General features: G+C 35.4%; 1 protein-coding gene across 1 annotated transcript in view; it reads left to right on the forward strand.

The window, feature by feature from the left end:
* Positions 1–22,324, forward strand: part of CDH6 (cadherin 6) — a 176,218-nt gene that overhangs the window by 117,647 nt on the left and 36,247 nt on the right. Inside the window, exons 3-7 of the mRNA XM_043976765.1 lie at positions 10,529–10,823; positions 13,187–13,306; positions 15,365–15,532; positions 17,375–17,562; positions 19,332–19,585. Of these exons, the coding sequence (XP_043832700.1) occupies positions 10,529–10,823; positions 13,187–13,306; positions 15,365–15,532; positions 17,375–17,562; positions 19,332–19,585 (1,025 nt within the window). The remainder of the gene's footprint in view (positions 1–10,528; positions 10,824–13,186; positions 13,307–15,364; positions 15,533–17,374; positions 17,563–19,331; positions 19,586–22,324) is intronic.

Consider the following 22,324-nt stretch of genomic DNA (forward strand, 5'->3'; position numbering starts at 1 on the left):
ACAAACATTGCATTAAAGTGAATGTTTAAATAAATGGGATGTGTTTTATTTTGTTTCGTTTTTGGAAATGGGCATGCTTCATAATGAAAGAATTGATTCATACATGAAAAGGTGGCTTTCCACCAGTTTTTTTTTTTTCATTTAGATGACTCAAGTTGGGATCTGGTTCTTTGGAAAATAAAGGTGCCTGAGACTTTAAAGAGAGTAAGGACAAGTAACTTCTGGCCCCAACTTTCTGAACCTCTCTACTACTTTTCACAGAGTGTGATATTCCCAGTCACATTTATCACTATTTTGAGGTTTGAGGCAATACTTAACTAGGCTTTTCAGTTTCCAGCTAAGAATTTTACCTCACTCTTCAGGTTGCTGCCACTAAGGTGACAGTATGTGTCAGGTATTCTGTGGCATCATTGAATAGTCTGGCAACCACAGGAATGTGAAAGTCATATATACAGAAATGTCATTAAAACAGACTCTGAGTCCTTCTTGTTTATAATTTTAAAAAATAAGTACTGTATTTCAAGCTACCTGCTGGATGTCTCTCCCTGGATGTACCACCAACACCTCATGCTCAGTTGATGTCATTACTGGCTTCGCAGTTGCTCTTTTTTAAAATCCTAGTGTCATATTTGACTCTTCAGACCCTCTCACTTTATATCCTATCAGTTGCCAAGTCCTGTTGATCCTATTTTCTATAAATCCCTTAATCCTTCAAATCTTTCTTATTCCAACTGCCATTTTCCTAGTTAAACCATTGGCATGCCCTGCCTAAGTTATTATTGTAGGCTATTTACTGGATTTCTAGCTTCTATTCTCTCCCTGCTGACAAAGTGATCGTCTTAATGATACACTGATCGTGTCGATCTTTTTCTCAAAATCTTTCTTTAGCTCCTTGTTGCCCATGAAATAAAGGCAAAATTTCTTATCCTGGCATTCAAAGCCCTACATTTCCAGAGATATCTATAGTTTGTAGCTGCTCAGGATCAAGTTGGAAGACAGGGGAAGGGCATGATCACATAGAACAGCCTCCATGTGTAAGAAGAGCTTACTGCTATGGGAAAATCTGCTAGGATAACTGCTTCTCTTTGTGCTTCTAGTTTCTCAATTTAAAAAAATGTAATTTAACAACCATGTATTAAGCACCTACAACATGCAAGGCATGGTGCTAGATACTGTGGATAAAAAGATGACATCCACTTCTCCCATTTTGATTTGTCCACCTCAAGAATTCTCTTTTGCCTTGATTATCTTGACCTCTGACTGCTTAAATCCAAACAATCAAACTGCTTTGAACCTGATAAAAATGTTTGCTTGTTCTTGCTAGTTTGTTTAGTCTACCAGATTTCCTGGATGAGAAGCTTTTCCTCCTGATTTACACAACTGTCTCCCTTGCTCATACTAGTGCTGAGATCAGTCTATTCTTAATTATCTACCAGGAACCTTGATCTTTCATTTTCCCATCGGTGTTTTTTCTCATGCAGTTTTCCAAAGGCCCAACTCAGATGCCACTTCCTCCATGAAATATTCTCCAGAAGTGATCTCTCCTTTCTCAGCTTTCTCAAATCATGTTTAATATGTATTGTATTTAGTGCCATATGTATCATCTCCCTTTTTAGAGTAAGTTTCTTGAAGACTAGGGCTACCTTATTGGGTTTTTTTGGTATCCTATATACCTATGATGATAGCAATTGGGAAATATTTGTTGACTTGTTTTTCTTGACTGACATATATTACTTAGATGAATCTGGGATTTTGCTGACATGGATGTCCCTTCAACTGACTCTCTTCACAAGCCTTATATGCCTTTTCACCCTGGGCAACTTTGGCTTATATCTCTCCATAAATCTTTCATAAAAGATCCACCCAATGTAGAGATGGCCCTTCAATTCTTTCAGCTGTCCCATCTCTCATTTCTCATTATTATTACAAGATTGGTCTTTCTCCTTTCTATCTATACCATTTCTTATTAATGTATTTTACTTAATTCTCATATACCGGGGAAGAGAGAGATGGGAAGTAATGAAAAGTAAGAATAAGTCCACAACTTGATTGTAGCTTGTTTACTTGCACCAAGGATCTTTCCATTGTTCGTTGGATTTCTTATGACTGTGAGTCTTCCAAAATTGTGTTCTTCCCTGATTTAATAGTCATATAGCAAATGCTCAAATGGATAGAGGATCTAATAAATTCCATGGTGAACTCCAATGATGCAGATTTCATACCTGCCTTCCCACGAGAGCCCTATTCATGTTCTCCCCAAAGTTCACTATAAAGAGTCTACCCTATGAGCTGGAGGGCTTCCCAACCTGGTATTAACTAGAAGAGCTTTTGTGGTAGTCACACTGGGCAGTTGCTCTAATGAAATCCTTTCTCCTCTTCAATTTCCTTGTTCCCCTCTCCTTTTTAAATTCTGTAAATAATCATGCATAAGCAGCACCTGTAAAAGACATATTTGTGGTCCATCTAGCTGAAGATTATAGTCTGGCCAATATCAACCTTTCATTTTTTTCCCTAAATGCATTGGCATGGAACATCACTATGTATTTCACCAGAAGACTTTGTAGAGTGTGCAATTAGTATGTTGTCCTCTGCAAATAGGAAGATATAAGCCATAAGTTATGAATCCTTTCATTTGTTCTTTGTACAAGTCTATGAAACTAGTGAATACCTTAAATAAACAGAAATCTCCTTGTCTGACTATGCTTGGTGTCACTACTCAATGAAATGTTTTGCCATCGAGTCTTGTTTCAGTGTAAGTGTCAAAGATGTTTTGCCTAGGAGAACATTCAAAGCTATATTTTATCCTTGTGAGTCAAATTTATCATTCGTTTTTAAAAACCAATAACTGTTGGGGGTCAGCTAGGTGGCGCAGTGGATATAGCACCGGCCTTGGATTCAGGAGGACCTGAGTTCAAATCCGGCCTCAGACACTTGACACTTACTAGCTGCGTGACCCTGAGCAAGTCACTTAACCCCCATTGCCCCACCAAAAAAACAAAAAACCCAGTAACTGTCAAAAACATCTTTTATTATTTGGACATCTAAGAAATGCTTTACTATAGGAAGTTATCTTCTAAAGTATTTCTTTTTAGGTTTTCACCAAAGATACCATTGATGTATTCATAGATGACTTTTTGAATTAAGACTTTTTTGTTTTTAACATTGCTATATAGATATGTCTATCTATATCTATATATGTATATATCTATCCTTTCCCACTTTCTTTGTCCAATGAACCTTCTCTCTGTCTCTCTTTTTTGGGGGGGAGGGCGGGACAATGAGGGTTAAGTGACTTAACCAGGGACACACAGCTAGTAAGGGTCAAGTGTCTAGGGCTGGATTTGAACTCAGGTCTTCCTGAATCTAGGGCCAGTGTTTTATCCACTGTACCACCTAGCTGCCCCTGAGCCTTCACTTACAATAAAAATTGAAAAGATTTGGGAAGTAAAGAAGTTCAGAAAACTGACATATCAAACAATTCTGAAAGGATAATGCATATATTTTTCAGAGATTTGATAGAGATGAGAAAAGAAGTATATTAACTAGCCATTGTTGATGACCAACTCTTTGGTTCCCCCCACACCTTGTTTTTTCCAAAAAAAAGTGATCTTTCCCTCTCTGGAATATATTGAAAATTGATGTATTTCTAAATTGACACATCTCTAAAATTTTGTAAGTGCCATTAACTTACACTGGACATTTAAGTGGTAAAGTCAAATCTAATTCAATTCAGTAAATATTTATTAAATACTACATACCAATGCAATTGTTATACCCATTGTGCACACTTCAAAGCAGGATTTCTAAGGGTCCCATAAAAATAAGATTTTCTTTTGCTTTTGAATGCACAATGAAACCAACTATTTTAACCCCTTCATTTACCTCTCTAAGAATTTTAAGCATTACTTTCGTTTGGCTGCAATTTTATTTTATTTTATAGTTTTTCCAATGTGGATCTATTTCATTTCCTCCTGTAGTATAGTAATTCATTGGTCATTGGACAGAGGTCAACTATTAGATCAACAAGCATTTATTAAGTACCTACCATGTTCCAAGCATTGTGCTAAGCTCTTGAGTTTTAATAAAAGACAAAATACAGTTCCTACTCTCAAGGAACTAGCGGTCTAAAGGAGGAGACAACAGGTAAACAACTATGTACAAACAAGATAGTTGCAGGATAAATTGTAGATAATCCCAGAGGGACATTACTAATATTAAAGGGAATGGGGAATGACTTCTTGGAAAAGGTGACATTTCAGTTGGGATTTGAGGCAAGTCAGGAAATCTTGGAAATGGAAATGAAGGAGAGAATCCCGAGTCCTGAAGATAGCCAGTGAAAATACACGTTAGAGAAGTAGAGCATCTTGTTCAAGGGACATCAAGGAGATCTGGATCTCAAAGTACAAAAAGGATGGTGCAAGGACAATAGAAAGGTAGGAAGTATCCAGGTTTGTGAAGTACTTTAAAAATCAGCACTGGCCCTGGATTCAGGAGAACCTGAGTTCAAATATGGCCTCAGACTCTTGGCACTTACTAGCTGTGTGACTTTGGGCAAGTCACTTAGCCCTCATTGCCCCCCCAAAACAAAACAAAAAAATCAAACAGAACATTTTATATTTGATCCTGAAGGCAATAGGGAGCCACTGGATTTTATCAAAATAGGTGGTGACACGCTTAGACCTGCACTTTAGGAAGACCACTTTGACAGCTTGGTGGAAAATAGACCTGAGGCAAAGAGACTAACCAGAAGGCAAAGTTGAGGCATGAAGTAATGAGGACCTGCACCTGGGTAGTGACAGTTGCAGGAGAGAGAAGAGAGTGTTGATGATAGATATGAAGGTAAGCACTACAGGACTTGGCAACTGACTATATCTGGGGGAAGAGAGACAGTGAGGAGTTGAAGATGAAACCTAAGCCACGCCTAGGTGAATAAGAGGTTGATCGTACCCTGGATAGTATAGTAGGAAAGATGGGAAGAGTAAAACATATGATGGTTAGATAATCAGTTCAGGTTTAGACATGTTGAATTTCAGATATCTATGGGAAATCTAGTTCAAGATGTCCACTAGGCATTTGGATATGAAAGACTGGAGCTCGAGTGTACCGATAGTTAAATGAATGTCTGGCAGATGTGGCAAGGAGCATGACCACATGAAACAGGTTGTTAGAGCATAGTCAGACATTTCAATCCTATTATAAATGGTTCATATCCACATTATCAATAAAATTTTGAACCAAATTCAAAGTCATTATTTTATTCCAATGGGTTCTTAATGGTTTTAAGGACTAACTAATGGGCAATATTTTTCTTATTAACTATGTATGATTGACTCCCTGACTTTGTCAGACTCTACTCCTAAGAATTCTGTTACTCTTAACATCCTCTCTTCTCTTTTCTACCTCTCTGTCTTATCACTATACAAACTGAATGAGGCTACCTAGGACCAAGAGCCATTTTGTATTTTTTGTGTATTAGGTAATATATCCCTCCCCAAATGTGTTACCTAATGATCAACCTTCTGATGATGAACTTTTCTGTGCATAGGTAGGCTGCTTCTCAGGCAAATATAGACATGGTTCTCATTTATAACATGCTCTAAGTCTCTGTTGTCACAGGCTTCAAGTACTTTAAGTCAGTTTATTACCTCAGTAGCTCTTACTCACCCCAGTAAGACTTTTGTAGTGGCAAAGACAAATAAAATGGGTTTCAATGTTGGTTAAAAGTATCAAGTAGAGAAGCTTATTTTTAAAAAATCAGAAACTTGTGTCTAATAAAATACATTCCCACTTCAATAAATCTTCATTCAGAGATTTAATATCTATGTAATATAAGAAAAGAAGTCACTCCTTCTTCTTGATTCTAAATGCAGCTATCATTCTTTTTGCAAGCCCTTACAGTGTTTGCTCTGCTTATTAACATTATGCTGGTTTGATTTGGTTAAGGCCCTATTAACTTAAATAGATTAAAGATCTTTTCTCTCTTGAAAAGCAACCTCTTTAGCCCAAAGAGGCTCTTGCTATAGGTATAGTTTTCATTTCCTAATTACAGCTTCAGTCTAACTGTCATTTCTCTCCACAGCCTGTCTTTGACTGATCCCTGCATCTCACAGAATGGCTTCATATTCTAAGTCTTTATGATTACAAAATTCCACAAACATTGAAAAATAACATTCATAACACAACATTTCAAACATATGGCAAAAACTAGATTTCTTTACATGGAACACTTTATACTATAGTAGACAATTCATATTCAGTAACCAAATTAAGCTATTATTTATGAACTAGCATTTCCAAGCAAAATAATTTCTATTCTTAAAAGATTCACTTTGGTTGATGACAAAGCCAGGGAGTCAATCATGCATGGTTAATAAGAAAGGTATTGGACATCAGTTAGCCCTTAAAACCATTAAGAACCCATTGAATTAGAATAATAACTTTGAATTTGGTTCAAAATTCTATTCATATGAACCACAAATAATAGGAGTGAAATGTTTAATTGGCTCTGCTCTAGCTACCTATTTCATGTGGTCATGCTCATTGCCATATCTGCCAAGCCATTACTCAAAACAAAACAAAATGGCAGAGTGGATAAAAGACCATGGTAGAATAAAAAGAGTACTATACCTCTAGAGCTGGAGGTTACTGCTTCAAATCCCTGACTTTCCCTTTACTACTTATGTGACACCAGGAAAAATCACAACCTCTTTGCGCCTCAGTCTCCTTATCTGTAAAATGAGTGTCTAGATGAAATTTAAGGTCCCTTTAAGCTGAAAGTCTATGATCCTATGAATAAATGAGCAACCACCCCCCCCTGCAAAAAAAAAAGAATAATAAGAGTTCTTTCAAAAATAAACTGTGATCTTGGTGAGAAGATAACTGATGCCACTGGCTCAGAGATACAGTATTTTGAGGGAGCTGGCTAATTTTTTACTTGATGGCAAATCATTAAGAGTGAGCCAGCTGATTATGCTTAATGGAACAATAACATTATACTGAAATTAGTAAATACATGCCTAAGGCAGTCTACAACCTTTTATTTGTCATTGTTTAGCTTCTGTATTTTACAGAGACTATGATAAATGACATAACAGAAGGGACAAAAAACAAAATCAGAGTATTCAATAAACTACTAACATCTCATTGTTGTCACAATAAAGTCAGAAGCAGTGTCATTGCTTCTGCCTTTCCCCAAGAAAATGTCAGAAGGGACCAGCACTGTAAGGGAAATGGAGGTGGGGAAGGAAAAAGAATAAAAATAGTCACTGGAGTCTGTTATATTTCAGGGTATATAGATACTATATCTTTGAATGATGAGGTTAAATGACTTTGCTATTGGACACTGTTGGGGTAAAAAGATGAGATTTCCACAAGTTTTCAGATATTAATAAATCAAGTTCAAGATCTCAAATGTGTTCCCAGTACATATTATTTGGTTTCTTTTCCTTCCTTTTATGCTGTCGTAAGTGTTTATTCTATAAGTCATCAAAATGGTCTATCTTGACAGCTAAAAATAAGTTTCAGATTACTTTTATCTGAATAAATCCTTTGACTAGACATAGTTTTCAGCCACTAAATGGGCTGTAATTATTTGTCAGTGGTCATGATAAATATCCGGTCAAGGACAAATATAGATAATTGACTATAGACAAATAAATCAGATGTGCAAAAACCAATTTTTGCCCAGTGAAAACATAATGGGTTTGATATCAGATTTAACCACTGGAAATACACTGTATTTGCTATGACCTGTATGTAAAAAGTATGTTTCAAAGTCATCAGAACAAAATTCTCAAAGCGAGTACATGAACTGGGACTATTCATTTATGAATGGTCCCATAGACTTGTAATTGAGAGTATATTTGACTTAGGTAATATTAAATTAGCTGTTGTTTTGAGTTAAATAGTTTTTAGTGCTCTTTTCAGTCTTTAGAAACTTATGGAAAAATTAAACTTTCTTTGGCAGTGCATCTGATGGGCTAAGAAGCTGACCAGAGTTACAGAAGTAGAAATTAATCCAGTCTAAGAAAACTGGTGTCCGAGAGAGTAAGAGATGTGATCAAGATCACCTAATGGCAGAGCTAGGACCAGAATCCAAGATTCTTGGTTGCCAGTACAGGGTTGTTTCCATATTCTTTTTTCTATAGTCATATTTTTAAAGGTTTCCTTAGTGCATATCTATTTACACTATTCTCTTTATTTTTGCACTTTTATGCAATTCCCCTTAGATTTCCTTTTGTTTCTACCTGATTGCTTCTGAAAGCTATGTATAACAAAAATATTTATTTTTCCCCAAACTAATAAATGAATGTATTACTGCCTAGAGAAATTCAAGGGAAAACTCTATAGTTGATGGTTCTTTGAATTTTGATATTTTCTATCATGAGGCCAACATGCTATGGTGGATAAATCTCAAGATCACAGATCACTGTATCTGATCATCAAAAGTGATCTGAGAGTCATTTAGCCCAACCTGTACTTGCCCAAAATCTTCCTATACAATTTCTACCCTGTTAGAAGACCTCCAAGCTAAGAACATGATCTCTCTGGATACAGTCTATTCTGCTTTTGAATAATTCTAATAGTGAGGAAGTTTTCCTTACAAAAAGCCTAAATCATTCTTCCTGCACCCTCCACCCATTCTTCCTGTTTTTCTACCCTCTTGGTCCAAGATGAAGGAGTTCATTTATTTTTTTTTTTTTTGCATAACAGCCCTTCAAATATCTGAAGATTCTCATATCCTTCCAGTCATCTCTGAATTACAGCAACTAGTTATTTGCTCTAAGAGAAATCATATAAACTCTCTAGCCCTCCTTTCCTTACAGATTAAAATGAGTTGGAGGAGTAGATTCAATTCAGTGGGCATTTTAAAAGTGCATCCTGGTAGGCACTAATGATGATGCAGAGATAAAACAAAATGCAAGCCAAACCCAGGAGGTTACAGCCTAGTTCCTAATGTCCTTATTTAAAATTTCATGCCACTAGCAACTTCATTTATTGAATTGAGTATTCATTATCTTCTGGTGGGATTTAGGTAAGAAGCAGACCAGTAAAGACATATTTTTTAAGCAAAGAGACCTTTTTGTTCTTTTTTATTCAGTTCTGAATATTCTCCCTTCCCCTGTCCCCTCACTCATCCATTGATAAGGCAAGAAAAACAAAAACCCTTACAAATAAATATGTTTTACAAATATGTATGTGCAAAACAGAATTCTGCATTAGCCATGTGGAAAGAGAGGGGAGGGGAGAGAGGGGGGGAGGGAGAGAGAGAGAGAGAGAGAGGGAGAGAGAGAGAGAGAGAGAGAGAGAGAGAGAGAGAGAGAGCGAGCACGCTAGCTTCAGTCTGCACTCTGACTCTGTCAGTTTTCTGTCTGGAGGTGGATAGCATGTTTCATCATGAGTCCTTTGAGCATAGCTTTTTCCATTAAAACTACACACCAGAATAATAATGTGCTGCCTTTCTATAACTGCATAGTAGTCCTAAACCGCTTAGTTTCAAATTCAGTCTTCTAAATAAAAACCAACCCATGACTAGTTTTAGATTATCTGATGGCCTGTGAAATACTTTTATTGCTTTTCTGTGGTAAAAATGTGAGAAAGAAGAGAGCACCAGTGACCGGCAATGTTAGAAACTCAACATCAGGGTTTAGCATCATAAAATATCTATAACTGGCCGGAAAACCTGAAATTTTTGAGTTGCCCTGTGAGGTCTAAAGAGAGCCTCCAAACATGATATGGTTAGCTATACCATTGGGGTTAGGACAAGAACATGTTAGGGTTTTGTCTTGTTTCTTTTTTTCCCAATCAACAAACATTTAGTAAATGTGCCAGGCATCATACTCAGTGCTAGGCAAAGGCAAAAATAAGATAGTCCCTGCTCGGAGGGAGCTTACATTCTATCTTATTTTTTAAAAGGAGAATTCAATGCATACTTCATAAATCAAGTCTGTGCTAATGAGGAGGGCAGCCAAAGATCTGCCAAGTCTAGAAACCTGGAGTCAGGAGAAAATCAATGACAGGCACTAGGTACAGAAAATTAGAATTAGTATAATGAATTTAAATGATTTAAATTTGTGGTTTGACATTTATTTTTAAAGTGAATATGAGAAAAGGGATAGTAGACCCTGGAACATATGATCAGTCTCCTCTAGTCCCTTCTTTTCTCATATCTTTAGCAAAGAAAAGGTCCCCAAAGCACCACCCAAGCTACTAGGTCCCAGTCCTGGCTATACTTAATGACAAGCTGTGACACAGAACAAGTCAGTCATTCAACCTTTTTTACTATCATTTTCCTTTTCTATAAAATGATGAAGTTGAGATCTACATGGTCCTTTTTCAGATTCAACTCATCTAGGATTAAAAACAATTCTCATCTAATTGTGAGGTTAATTTACTAGGGAGGATGCAAAAGAACAACAAAAAATGAAATATCTTAGATGAGAATGAATGAGTGCTGACAAATTATATATCATAATGTTGATGACTTCTTTTAAGAAAAATTTACATTTTCTTTTTTTTTCCTATATAGTTACATTCAGACCAGGATAGAGGAGATGGATCACTTAAATATATCCTTTCAGGAGATGGAGCTGGAGATCTCTTCATTATTAATGAAAACACTGGAGATATCCAGGCCACCAAGAGACTAGACAGGGAAGAAAAGCCTGTGTATATCCTTAGGGCTCAGGCTATAAACAGAAGAACAGGAAGACCAGTAGAACCAGAGTCTGAGTTCATCATAAAGATCCATGACATCAACGATAATGAGCCCATGTTCACCAAGGATGTTTACACCGCCACTGTTCCTGAAATGTCTGATGTTGGTGAGTGATATCTTAATTTTCAGCCCAAATTTATCTGTTTCTATATCTATAAAAATATGATCTATTCAAGAGACTCAGTTGGTTAGATTAATTCAGACATTGAATTTTTAAAAAATAAAAATGTCCAAAAAAGCTCTTTAAGGTACTTTTAAAGTGAGCCTTAGTTCTAAGTCTTGGTCCAATGTTCAAGAGTGTTGTCCTTGATTTATCTGCCACAAATCATAGAAGAGAATGTTTGTTCTAATGTATTAGAAGAATGGAGTTGAATAAAGGAGCTAGCCAATGAGAGGAAGAGGTTCCTGGCCCCCTCTCACAATGGAATTCAAAACTCTTTCCCCCCCTCCTTGCTTCCTGATATTCCTCTGAGTCTGGGACAGTCTCCTTCATACCCTTTGCAAGATATTTCTATTCCCTTCTCCTGATTATCCCCCTAAAACTCAGCCTTCAACACCCCAAAAGGCCAGTAGGGAAAGGGCATTCCATGATTCTCAAGGTAGGAACCATTGCTAATGGAAAACAAAATCCAAAAAGTACATTGATAGACTGGACCATTACATAAATAAATATGTGTTTTTGAAATAAAACCAACGAAGCCTTTTTAAAAATGCATGATATATAAATAATAATCAGAAGGAACATTGGCCAATGATCAAGGAGGTTGAGAGTGTCACAACACTTGATATGTTAAATTAACATTTTGTTTATTACTCCCACTACCCATGTGAAATTTAATACTTCGGGATTTCATTCTTCTAAATTAGAGGAAGGTAAAAAGGAAAGTTAAATTAAGAAAAATACTGCTGTAAATGCAAACCTTATCAAGAGACCTCCTTTGTGATGCTACTAGAATCAAAGCAACTTATATGTTTGCTTTGTAGTTTCATTAAAATTTACAGCCACATTTTAGAATGCTGAAATAATAAAAAGAAAGCTCTTTATAGTCTTTATGGAAGTGAGATCATAAATCCTATAGTCTACTTACACAGATCTACCAGGCTTGAAACAATCCAATTCACTAAAATAATGTGTAACTTAGCAGAATTTTGGCAATGATAGGTTTCATTATCTGCATTTTTTTTCCTCTGGGAAACGGAACGCATGAGCAAAATAAATGCAATGTGAATGAAAACTTTTGTGGGTGGGGGAGGTCACTCAGGGAAAGACATCCCCTCTTGATTGAATTAAAGAATAATAACAATGAGTATCAGACTAATGAAAATTATTATCTTTATTTTGATCATTAACATCCTGTGAAATACGCTAAATAGCCATAAATGAGTAGGTTTAAGTGGAGAGGGGAGTAGTTTTCACCAATTAAAAAAAGATTGATCAAAGAATATTTGTTAGGGTAATCAAAAGTTACTCTCAAACACAAAGTTCATTTCTTCCTAAACAGGCATAAAAATTTTATATGAACTTACTTCTTCCCTTAATACCCTGAAGGACAGTACCAGTATACCCAAGGGTGACTCATTACAGGTCTGTGAACAACCCATGAATGTAAACGATTCTTGAGCCTAATTTCATATTTAGGTTATAAAATAGTTCTTGAAACAGTGGATTTTATATTTTTACTAGCAACTAAATAAAGTTGTTTTCCCTTTACTTAACAGAAAGCTACTTCTTTTCATGGGTCAAGCAATGCCTCCTAGTTTTAGTGTCCCAGAGTTTAGTGAGCAAATTGAAATTCATCCTTATCTATATCTTTCTTGATGTTGCTGGTTTTGACATATACTATTTGAATTCTTATATTTATTAAATCTTAGAATGTTACAATTAGAAGGTAAAGTTCATCAGTCTAATTTTACAGAAAAGGAAATGTTGTCCTAGAAAAGTTAATGGACTTGCATCAAACTATAGTGATTTAGCACCTCCTCCTGCCAATTTCATTGTATTGATAGTGTATACATTTTTATTGTAGTTTCCTTAAAAAGAATGTAAGCTCCTCGAAGTCAGGGACCATTTTATTTTTTCCTCTATATTTTCAGTGCCCAACACAGTGCCTGGTCCATCATAAGAACTTAATAAATACTTGCTGAATAGCAGAATTGGCAATAGACTAGTATCTAATCACCAGTGTATTTCTCTTTCTACTACATCCTTCTTCTTGAGACAATGAGAAGTTTGAATATTTTAAATTTCCCTTCATAAGGAAACTGCACCATCCTTCTGTTTATCTAAATTGTCATTCCCTGCACCTTTCCTAGCTGTAATTCTTATTTTATTTACCACACACGAAATTATGACATGGTGTGATTGTGTTCAAGGGTAAGATTTTGCTTTCACTTGATGTGTGTCTAGCTTTTCAAAATGTAATATCCTGTCTCTTAAATCAACATAAATTCATTTTTCTTTCATTCCAGGCACTTTTGTTGTTCAGGTCACTGCAACTGATGCTGATGATCCCACCTATGGGAACAGTGCTAAAGTAGTCTACAGTATTCTACAAGGACAACCCTATTTTTCAGTTGAATCTGAGACAGGTAAGACATTCTTCCCATTCAATCCCTTACAATCACTAATTTAAATAATATGTTAAACCAATCTAGTATATGTTACATGAAACCATCAAAGTGCTTACATATTCCTCAGAGTAAAACATCTGCAAAGGTGACACCTGAATTATTCTAATCAAAAAAGCAAAATGTAATAAATATAATTGAAATGTTATGCATGAACCCTCTTTCAATCATTTTAAAATAAAAATTACAGGTGATTTTAATTATTTCCTTGTGTTGAGATGGGGCTGAAAGCCCAAGATTTCCCTGTAAATCAAATGAAATAAATGAATTCTCCCTTTCAACATTCAGTTTTTTAACATTTTTACCAAATTTAATAAACTGTCTTATGATAGCTAGATTCTTAAATAGAAATTATTTTAGAGTAATTTTGATTTTTAGAAGATGAGAACTGAGGTTTAGTGAAGTTAAATAACTTGTCCAAAATGACACAGTAAGTATTAGAGGGAAGATTCCAACTGAACTCTTCCTGACTCCAAACCCAGCACTACTTTCACTGTGCCAGACTGGGTGTGACCTTGAAGAAGGTTCAATAGAGAATCAAAAGAATGAGGTGACACAGGGGGAAAAAAGGATTATATAGTTTATGTCTAAGTAGTTGAAGGATCAAAGAATGGTAAGCAGCTATTTATCTCTCCTGAAGTCAACATCAAAGAAATAAAGTGAAGGGTTCATTAAAAGAAAAGAAAAGAAAAGAAAAGAAAAGAAAAGAAAAGAAAAGAAAAGAAAAGAAAAGAAAAGAAAAGAAAAGAAAAGAAAAGAAAAGAAAAGAAAAGAAAAGAAAAGAAAAGAAAAGAAAGCAAGGGGGGGAAGGGTATTTTTTGTCCTCTTAAAAAATAGTTGCATTCCTGCAACATATCGCCAAGATAAAATAGACCACATTCTCTGGTGATCTTTGATAGAATGTTAACAATTTGACACAATTCACATCTCAGAGGATAAACTGATTTGAAAATCTTTCCAAATTAAGTACTCTCTGGTTCTTTGAAAATAATCTATCCCTCTATTACTGGGAGACCAGCCTCTAATCAGCTGTAGGAAAACATTAAATGTTGTAACATTCTAATAACAATAATAATGATGAACATGGTGGTTGTTCACCTTTATTCTGGTCTTTGCAGTTTTCAAAGATAGGTAGTGCAAGTTTTATTTACCTCTAATTTGTAGATCTCACTTGAAGAATACTGATGGTATTGACTTAACCATCTATTAGCAAAAATAGGAGTGACAGAGCAGGCACTCAAATTTGGGTCTTCTACCCACATTCTAGTAATTTTATTTCATAATGTTGAGGAAAATGTTATCATTTCTTAACTCTGGTGATTTGGGAAATCCTCAAAAGTACATTCATTATATTAGGGATTGAGGCAGCATCCTGTAAGGGATGGAGTTCTGGAGTAGGAGCCAGGATGACCTCAGTTCAAATCCTTCTTTATATATATATGTGTGTATGTGTGTGTGTGTGTGTGTGTGCGCGTGTGTATGTATGCATGTATATATGTATGTATGTATATATGTATGTATGTATATATATATATTCAGTTGTGACTCTGAGAAAATCATTTAACTTCTTTTCTGAGCTTTAAATTTGTCCATCTGTAAAATATAAATTATAATAGAACCTGCTTCACAAGGTTTTGAGGATCTAATGGATAATGCCTATAAAACACTTTGCAAACCTGAAAAAGGATTATATGATGCTAGGTAGTATGAGGCACATTGAACTGTCAGCCAATTAAATGAGAAAATAGTGTAAGTCAGGGGGAAAATTAAAGGATTTAATAAGATCAATATAATATGTGACCTTGTTAAGGTAAGTGTCATATATTATTTCTAGATGTCATCTCACACAGCTAACATCCTAAAATGCCATGTGGAATTATCATAATTTGATGATCTGAATTGTGACACAATACTTTTACTAGCCATAGGTAATGATTTTATAGTGATGAATCCTTTAATGCATTTTATAAATTAACTGCGTCTACATGTCTCCCCATCTCTGAATTCTCATATTTGCAGGCATCATCAAAACAGCGCTGCTCAATATGGATCGAGAAAACCGAGAGCAATATCAAGTGGTTATTCAAGCTAAGGATATGGGAGGCCAGATGGGAGGCTTATCTGGGACCACCACAGTGAACATCACCCTGACTGATGTGAATGACAATCCTCCACGTTTTCCTCAGAGTACGGATACTTGACAGATTGAATTTCTTGCAAAGCCCTTTTATGAACCGTATGCTACAGAATTGATTTTTCATTTCAGTTATTATCATTGTTACAAATATAGAACCCAACGAGTACTGTCAAAAAAAAAAACCCTTGAGTGTATTGTCTACACTTAAGTAGATAGTGATGGCTTTTGTTGCAGATGTTTTATATTAGAAAATATATTATAAAAAAAACAAAAAAAAGAAAATATATTATATTAATAATTATTATTTTACAATTATATAACATTGTTATAGTATTTATGTTAGTGTTTTATATTAATTAATGATTAGCATTAGAGATGAACAATATAACTAGTCATTAAAGAGTAGCATTTTTGCTTTTACCTTCCTTACACTCTACTATAAGCAAAAATCTGTAACTCTAGAATATATGTATAAATATATTGCTGACTACTATTTGTGTTTTATGGATTTTAGCCAATTATAGATTTTTTAAATCCCCCACAATGTCTTGAGGCAAGGATATATTGTTATTTTAAACTTTATAATAGTAATAGCTGGACCATGATTTTTTAAAAAAATGTATCTATGTACATTTTTTGTAAACACTATTACTTATTAGATACATGAACTTGGATAAGTCACTTTCCTTCCCTGGACCTCAGTTTCCTTCTTGGAAAAAAGATCATCTCTAACATTCTTCATAGCTTTAATATCTTTTATTCTAGAATTCTCTCATAGTTGTAGTTGGAATTTTGATCTATTATTTATCATAATTTTTTTCTCTGATGTCACCAATTAAATAAGAAAATGGTATGTCACCACTGATTTAAGTGGCGATATTGAACATTAGAATGCGCCTTTTTTTAAAAGAAAAAATCTTCTCTATCCATGAACTTCTTAGAAAATTATTGTATCCTAAAAAAAAAGAAAATTATTGTATCCCATACATGTGAGCATGTAAGATGTCCCAATAGTCTTAGTGCAGTTTTGGCTATTAAAGTTTATGCATGTGTGTATGTATGCATATACATATACTTTAGCCTCAAATACACACTAAGAATTTTATATTTTTACAAGTTAGACAAACAGCAAGTAAAAACTTTTACAACATAAAAGTATGTATATATTTATGCACATGCATATTATACCCTCACATCCACACTCATCGATTTTGTAGTAGTCTCAAAGTATTGAATTGACATTGAATTTTAATTTCTATCTCTTCAAATGAAATGACTTAGTATTTCAAAGGCTTTTGTTTCCCTTTGTGTTCCATTTTAAGCGGCCCTAACACTTGCAGTCTGAATCTACTAAGCTACTCTCTGGACAAGAGAAATGCTCAGCCTTTTAAGAATGGTTCATTGTGAATTTCAGTAAATGTTTTTTTTTTATAGTCATGAAAGTAAAAGCAAAAGGAGCCCACATTATTGTTTTGAGAATAACTGGCACCTCTAGCACTTTAAGGTCTGAAGTTTTTACATGAATTATTGCTTTGGAGTCTCACAACAAGCCTATGTATATAGACTATGACTATCCAGCTGTCATTGTGCCCCATTTTAGAGATGAAAAATGGAGGCTTCAAGAGGTTTCAGTGACTTGTCCAGGGCCACATAATTAGGAAACAGCAGAGACAGAATTCAGACCTAAGGTTCTTCTTTTTCAAATCCTTCCCTCTTTCTATTATACAATGATTCTTACCATTTTACCCCCAATTTAATTCAACAGGTATTATTATGCATACATTTTGCATGAGGCACTCTACTTAGCACTGGGGATATAGAGACAAAAATAAAATCCTTCCTGCCTTCAAGGAGCTTATATTCACTTTATATTGACTCTCTATCTCTTTTAGGCACTTACCAGTTTAAAACTCCAGAGTCAGCCCCTCCAGGTACACCAATTGGCAGAATCAAAGCAATTGATGCTGATGTAGGTGAAAATGCAGAAATTGAGTACAGCATCATTGATGGAGAGGGATTAGACATGTTTGATGTCATCACTGACCAGGAAACACAGGAGGGAATTATCACTGTCAAAAAGGTGAAATTTTGTTCAACTGACTTTTTGTGTTTTCAAAGTCAGGGAAACTATGCTATTATGGTTCTCTGAATTACAAGTATATACCATAATGTTCTTTTTGTAAATGATTACTGTCAGTTTTCATTGGTGGTCACTGAACATTGGGCACTACCATAAACCTTCAGTTAACATACACTGAAACCTCATTAGTTTAGAAGTCCTGAATGAAACATCTGCTCTTAGCCAGGATTGATATGCTCAGGGTATTAAGAACAAATTAATCAGAATCACAAAAATAATACATTCTTAGTCTGTAGTTTCAATATCCTATAAGATATGATTGACCACAGACTACTTCTAAAAATCTTTTGGTCACCAAACATAAGCAAAACACTTATGTGTGTATAAAGGCATTTATATCCATAACAGTACCACCAGTTGAACATAAAGATGCACTTCTGTCATTTTGTATTACATTTTCCTTGTATCTGTTACTTTGTATAATAAAAATATGACAGCCCAATGAATGATAAAAATAAGTAACACATGCAGTACAAAGAGTGTGTTGCAGAGTTTAAAGCAGGTTGTAAACTGAGGCTGGAAAAATCACTGCTCTCTGATTTTGTGATTTGTTCAACAGGGGTTTCTTTTATTGCTAATGACAAAGTCTTTTCTCCTTCTTGTAAGTTTGCTATCATGCCTTGGAAATATTGATGCTCCTGGCTTCAAGTAACATGAATTTTGAACTCTCTAGCTTTGAATTACATGTCCCATTATCTGAAAGCACACTAAAACATGTTTTGATTCTCCTCAGACCAGCATTTTACACCATAACACGATTAGTAAACCCATTAGTGAACATTAATGTTCTTTGGTCTCTAGTACCTTATGCCTTATCAGATGCAAACTGGAATTTTATCATTTAGACTGAATGATTTTCAGTAAAGGATTAAGTAATTGAGTTCATGATGAGGCTTGTCTCCTTTTGCCAATCTCTTTCCATTCCAAAGAAGTCAATGTAGATTATGAATGTTATTATGTTTTTTAATCATGAAACGGATATTTGTCCTAAGCAATTTGTGCAAGTACTGCCTATGTTTAATCAGAAGACTGTAGTGGAGTGGGAGGGGGCGGGGAAGAAGGGTTATGCAGAGCTCCTTAGGATGTAATTCAAAATGTTTCATCTTCCTTCCTGAGAAAATTCTGTATCTTTTGTGTCTGTACAGTGGAACTGGGAATCAACCAGGGATCCTGCCTCCAATATTCAGGCATTTAACTCCCCTGAGCCTCAGATCTTTCATCTGTAAGATGAGGAGGTTGGACTAGACAGCCTCTGAGATCCCCTCCGGTTCTAGATCTGTGTTTCTAAGATCCTGTGGGTGGGGGAGCAGCCCACAGCTGGCAAGCTACATGCCCAAGATGGTGCAAGAGCAGGTTACAGTTTGCCTTTTCATTATCAGTGGAAACTTTACCTGTCTCTGAGTATATGTTCATGCATTTCCCTTCCCACTGTAGAATACAGCATCACTCTCTTCCTTGGGAGAAGGCCTTCAAGAACTACCCTAACCTCACATACTGAAAGGAAAGGGGTTGCTACCTTGGTATATTACATTTATAAGGAAATATTTGATGTGATGTTTCCAGTAGGGAAAGAATAGGTGAATGGGGAAATTGCCTGACAAAGCCCCATTAGCATTTAAAGCTTCCTATTCATATGTTACTAAGTACAGAAACCAACTATATTTTTTGTTATTGAGTGACTGCAATATAAATGTCAATTTTCTTCCCAGGTTTTGGACTTTGAAAAGAAAAAACTGTATACCCTCAAAGTGGAAGCTTCCAACCCACGTGTAGAGTCCCGTTTCCTCTACTTGGGCCCATTTAAAGATACAGCCACAGTTAGGATCATGGTGGAAGATGTTGATGAACCTCCTGTATTTGGCAAACTAGCCTATGTCCTGCAAATAAGAGAAGATGCTCAGATAAACAGTACAATAGGCTCAGTGTCAGCCCAGGACCCTGATGCTGCCAAGAATCCTGTCAAGTAAGCAAAATAGTACTATATTGTCTTTCTGCAATCGATCTCTTTATCACAAAATCTGCCCACATGTTTTATTTGAGTATACCTTCTGTTCACAGGCTGAAAACAATGACAAAAGAAGGCATCTGTGGATAGTCTTGGGGAGAGGACGAATGCTGATTTAAAATTTGCTATACAAGAAAATGAACCTGATTTTTCTTGTACCTTACTTATTCCCCGTTCTTAAATTATGTTCCACTAGAACTTAATACTTTCATGAGATAATACATGAGAATGCTAGAATCATAGAATAAGAAGCTAAAATAAACCCTGAGAAAGCATTAAGTTGGAATCCTCACCTTCTGACAGTGGTCAGAATGATCTAATGGTTGAACCAAGCTGTCAGGGTATAAGTAACTTCCTGGAATTGTGTTAATTCATTTGGAAAGCTAAAGTAATAGGGGTAAGATGCCGGGCAGCCATGTAAAGCACTGAACGGAGTAATATACTATAAACTGTTTTAATATCCAAAAGATAATTTGTTGGCTAAAAATATCTTAAGGGAAAACATAAACTTAAAGGGATAACAAAAATAATATAATAAAAAATTAAAGGGATAATAAAATTGATTCTGTAAAATTCCAATTTGAAGGTACTGACATACCATTTTTACATCCAAAAGCTAATCATTAAGATCCAAGATCAAAGGTTCAAAACACACTTCAAAATAAAATTATTAGTTTTAGTAACATTGTTGGGAATTCCTTGTATTTTTATAACACATTAAAATGTTAAAGATGTATTAACAAGCACTTATTAAGCACCTGCTGCATGCAAAGTACTGTACTAAGTACTGGAGAAACAAAGACAAAAAAAATCAAAAACAACAGTTCCTGCTCTCAGAAAAATTAGAGTCTATAGGATGCATACTTGTATGCTTGCTATCTCACTTGAAAATAGAAATGGGACTTTTTTTAGCTTTTTCATTTTTCTCTTGGAAACTAACGTTAAGGGTTTCATGATTAAAGGGTATTACTTCCCACCAACCTTCCCCTTTCCCACCCCTTTCCCACCCTTGAACCTTAAGATTACTGCTGCCCAAGAGAGAAAGGGATCAGTAGCAGATATGTCTTAGGCTGAGAGAGTATCAGCAGAAAATCATGTATATCCCTACAGAGTCTGGTGCCCAAGGCAAAGTAATTCAAATATACACCATAATTCCAATAAATCATTGATAAGACTAAATAAAAACTTAACTGCTGTATTACATACATGAGCAACTGATCATTTCCCAATGTGTGATTTCTCATTTAACAAGCAGTATTATGGTAACAAAGAGAAATAGTCTTTTGGTTGTGCAAATTTTTGTTGTTATGAAGCAAATTTTCACATTTTTTATTTGTCTCAAAAATGCCATCTCTGCATTGTCCCACAAAGAAATGGGCATCTGACCAATTAGAAAGCTAATTAGGAAAATTCTTTCCAGAAACCTTCCCTTGATGCTATAGAATACATCAACACTAATTGTCTCTGATTTGTCCTATGTATAGTTTGCTCATAGTTGTCTTTATGTTCTCTCTCCCATCAGAAGCAAGCTCCAGGGAGCAGCTAGGTGGTGCAGTGGATAAAGCACCTGCCCTGGATTCAGGAGGAACTGAGTTCAAATCCAGCCTCAGACACTTGACACTTACTAGCTGTGTGACCTTTGGCAAGTCACTTAACCCTCAGTGCCCCCCCAAAAAAGACATGAGCCCCATAGGAACAGGGATTGTCTTTTGCCTTTCTTTGTATCCTCAATGGCATTTAGTACAGTTCCTGACACATAGTAGGTCCTTAATAAATGTTTCTTGGCTGTCTAACCAATTCACATTGCTTTGAAATATTTGCTAGGGAAAGGTTTGTTAGAAAAATCAAACCAATATTGATATTTATGCTAATCCCTCTCTCAAAATGTTTGTTGTCATGCAGGCATAACCTTACTGAAAGAGAATGATTTTATAGCAAAACTTTTCACTGAAACCTCCATTGAACTTCCATGATCAAATCTTCTAAAACACCTTTATGAAAATGTACTGCAGAGAATTCACACAAATACTCACACTTCTTCCTGACCCACAAATTATCCTAGCTGCTCATGGTATATAATGAGAAGCTGCTAAAACTTAGGAAGTTGTAGAGTACAAGACATTCCTATCTGCCAGAGTCTCAAGTAGACTGATTGTCAAGTTTGGTAGTGGTAGAATCTGCAATTAATTTGTCTGGAAAAATTAGTTGATATTTTGATGTAGAGCACAGTAATGGTGGCAGGTGAAGAGTAGAGACAGAGAGAGAAAGATGAAAGAAAGGGAGAGGGGAAAAGGTAAAGAGAGAGGGAGGGAAGGAGAGGACCTGTTATTGCATGGTTATATGTACAAATATATTTACATATATACATATGTAAATATGAATATTATTTCCTAATTTGGGTTTATCAATAATTTTTAAATTCCCCATTGGAAAAATGTCTAGTGAGGGAGGACAATACCTAGACAGCTTTGGTATTTCCAAAATGATTCCCTTCTTTCTCTTCAAGGTCAAGAACCCCTTCCATTAAAGGTCCCTCACCTCTTTACTAACATTTTGGCTCTTAGAATCATAGATTTTGGTGCTGGGGATGATCTCTAGTGACCAGGGATTCTTAAACTTTTTCCATTTATGATTGCTTTTCACCTGAGAAATTTTACCCAACTCCAGGTATAGAGGTATATAAAATAGGTATCCATA

Source organism: Dromiciops gliroides, chromosome 1 (assembly GCF_019393635.1).
Source record: "Dromiciops gliroides isolate mDroGli1 chromosome 1, mDroGli1.pri, whole genome shotgun sequence".
Classification (NCBI taxonomy): domain Eukaryota; kingdom Metazoa; phylum Chordata; class Mammalia; order Microbiotheria; family Microbiotheriidae; genus Dromiciops; species Dromiciops gliroides.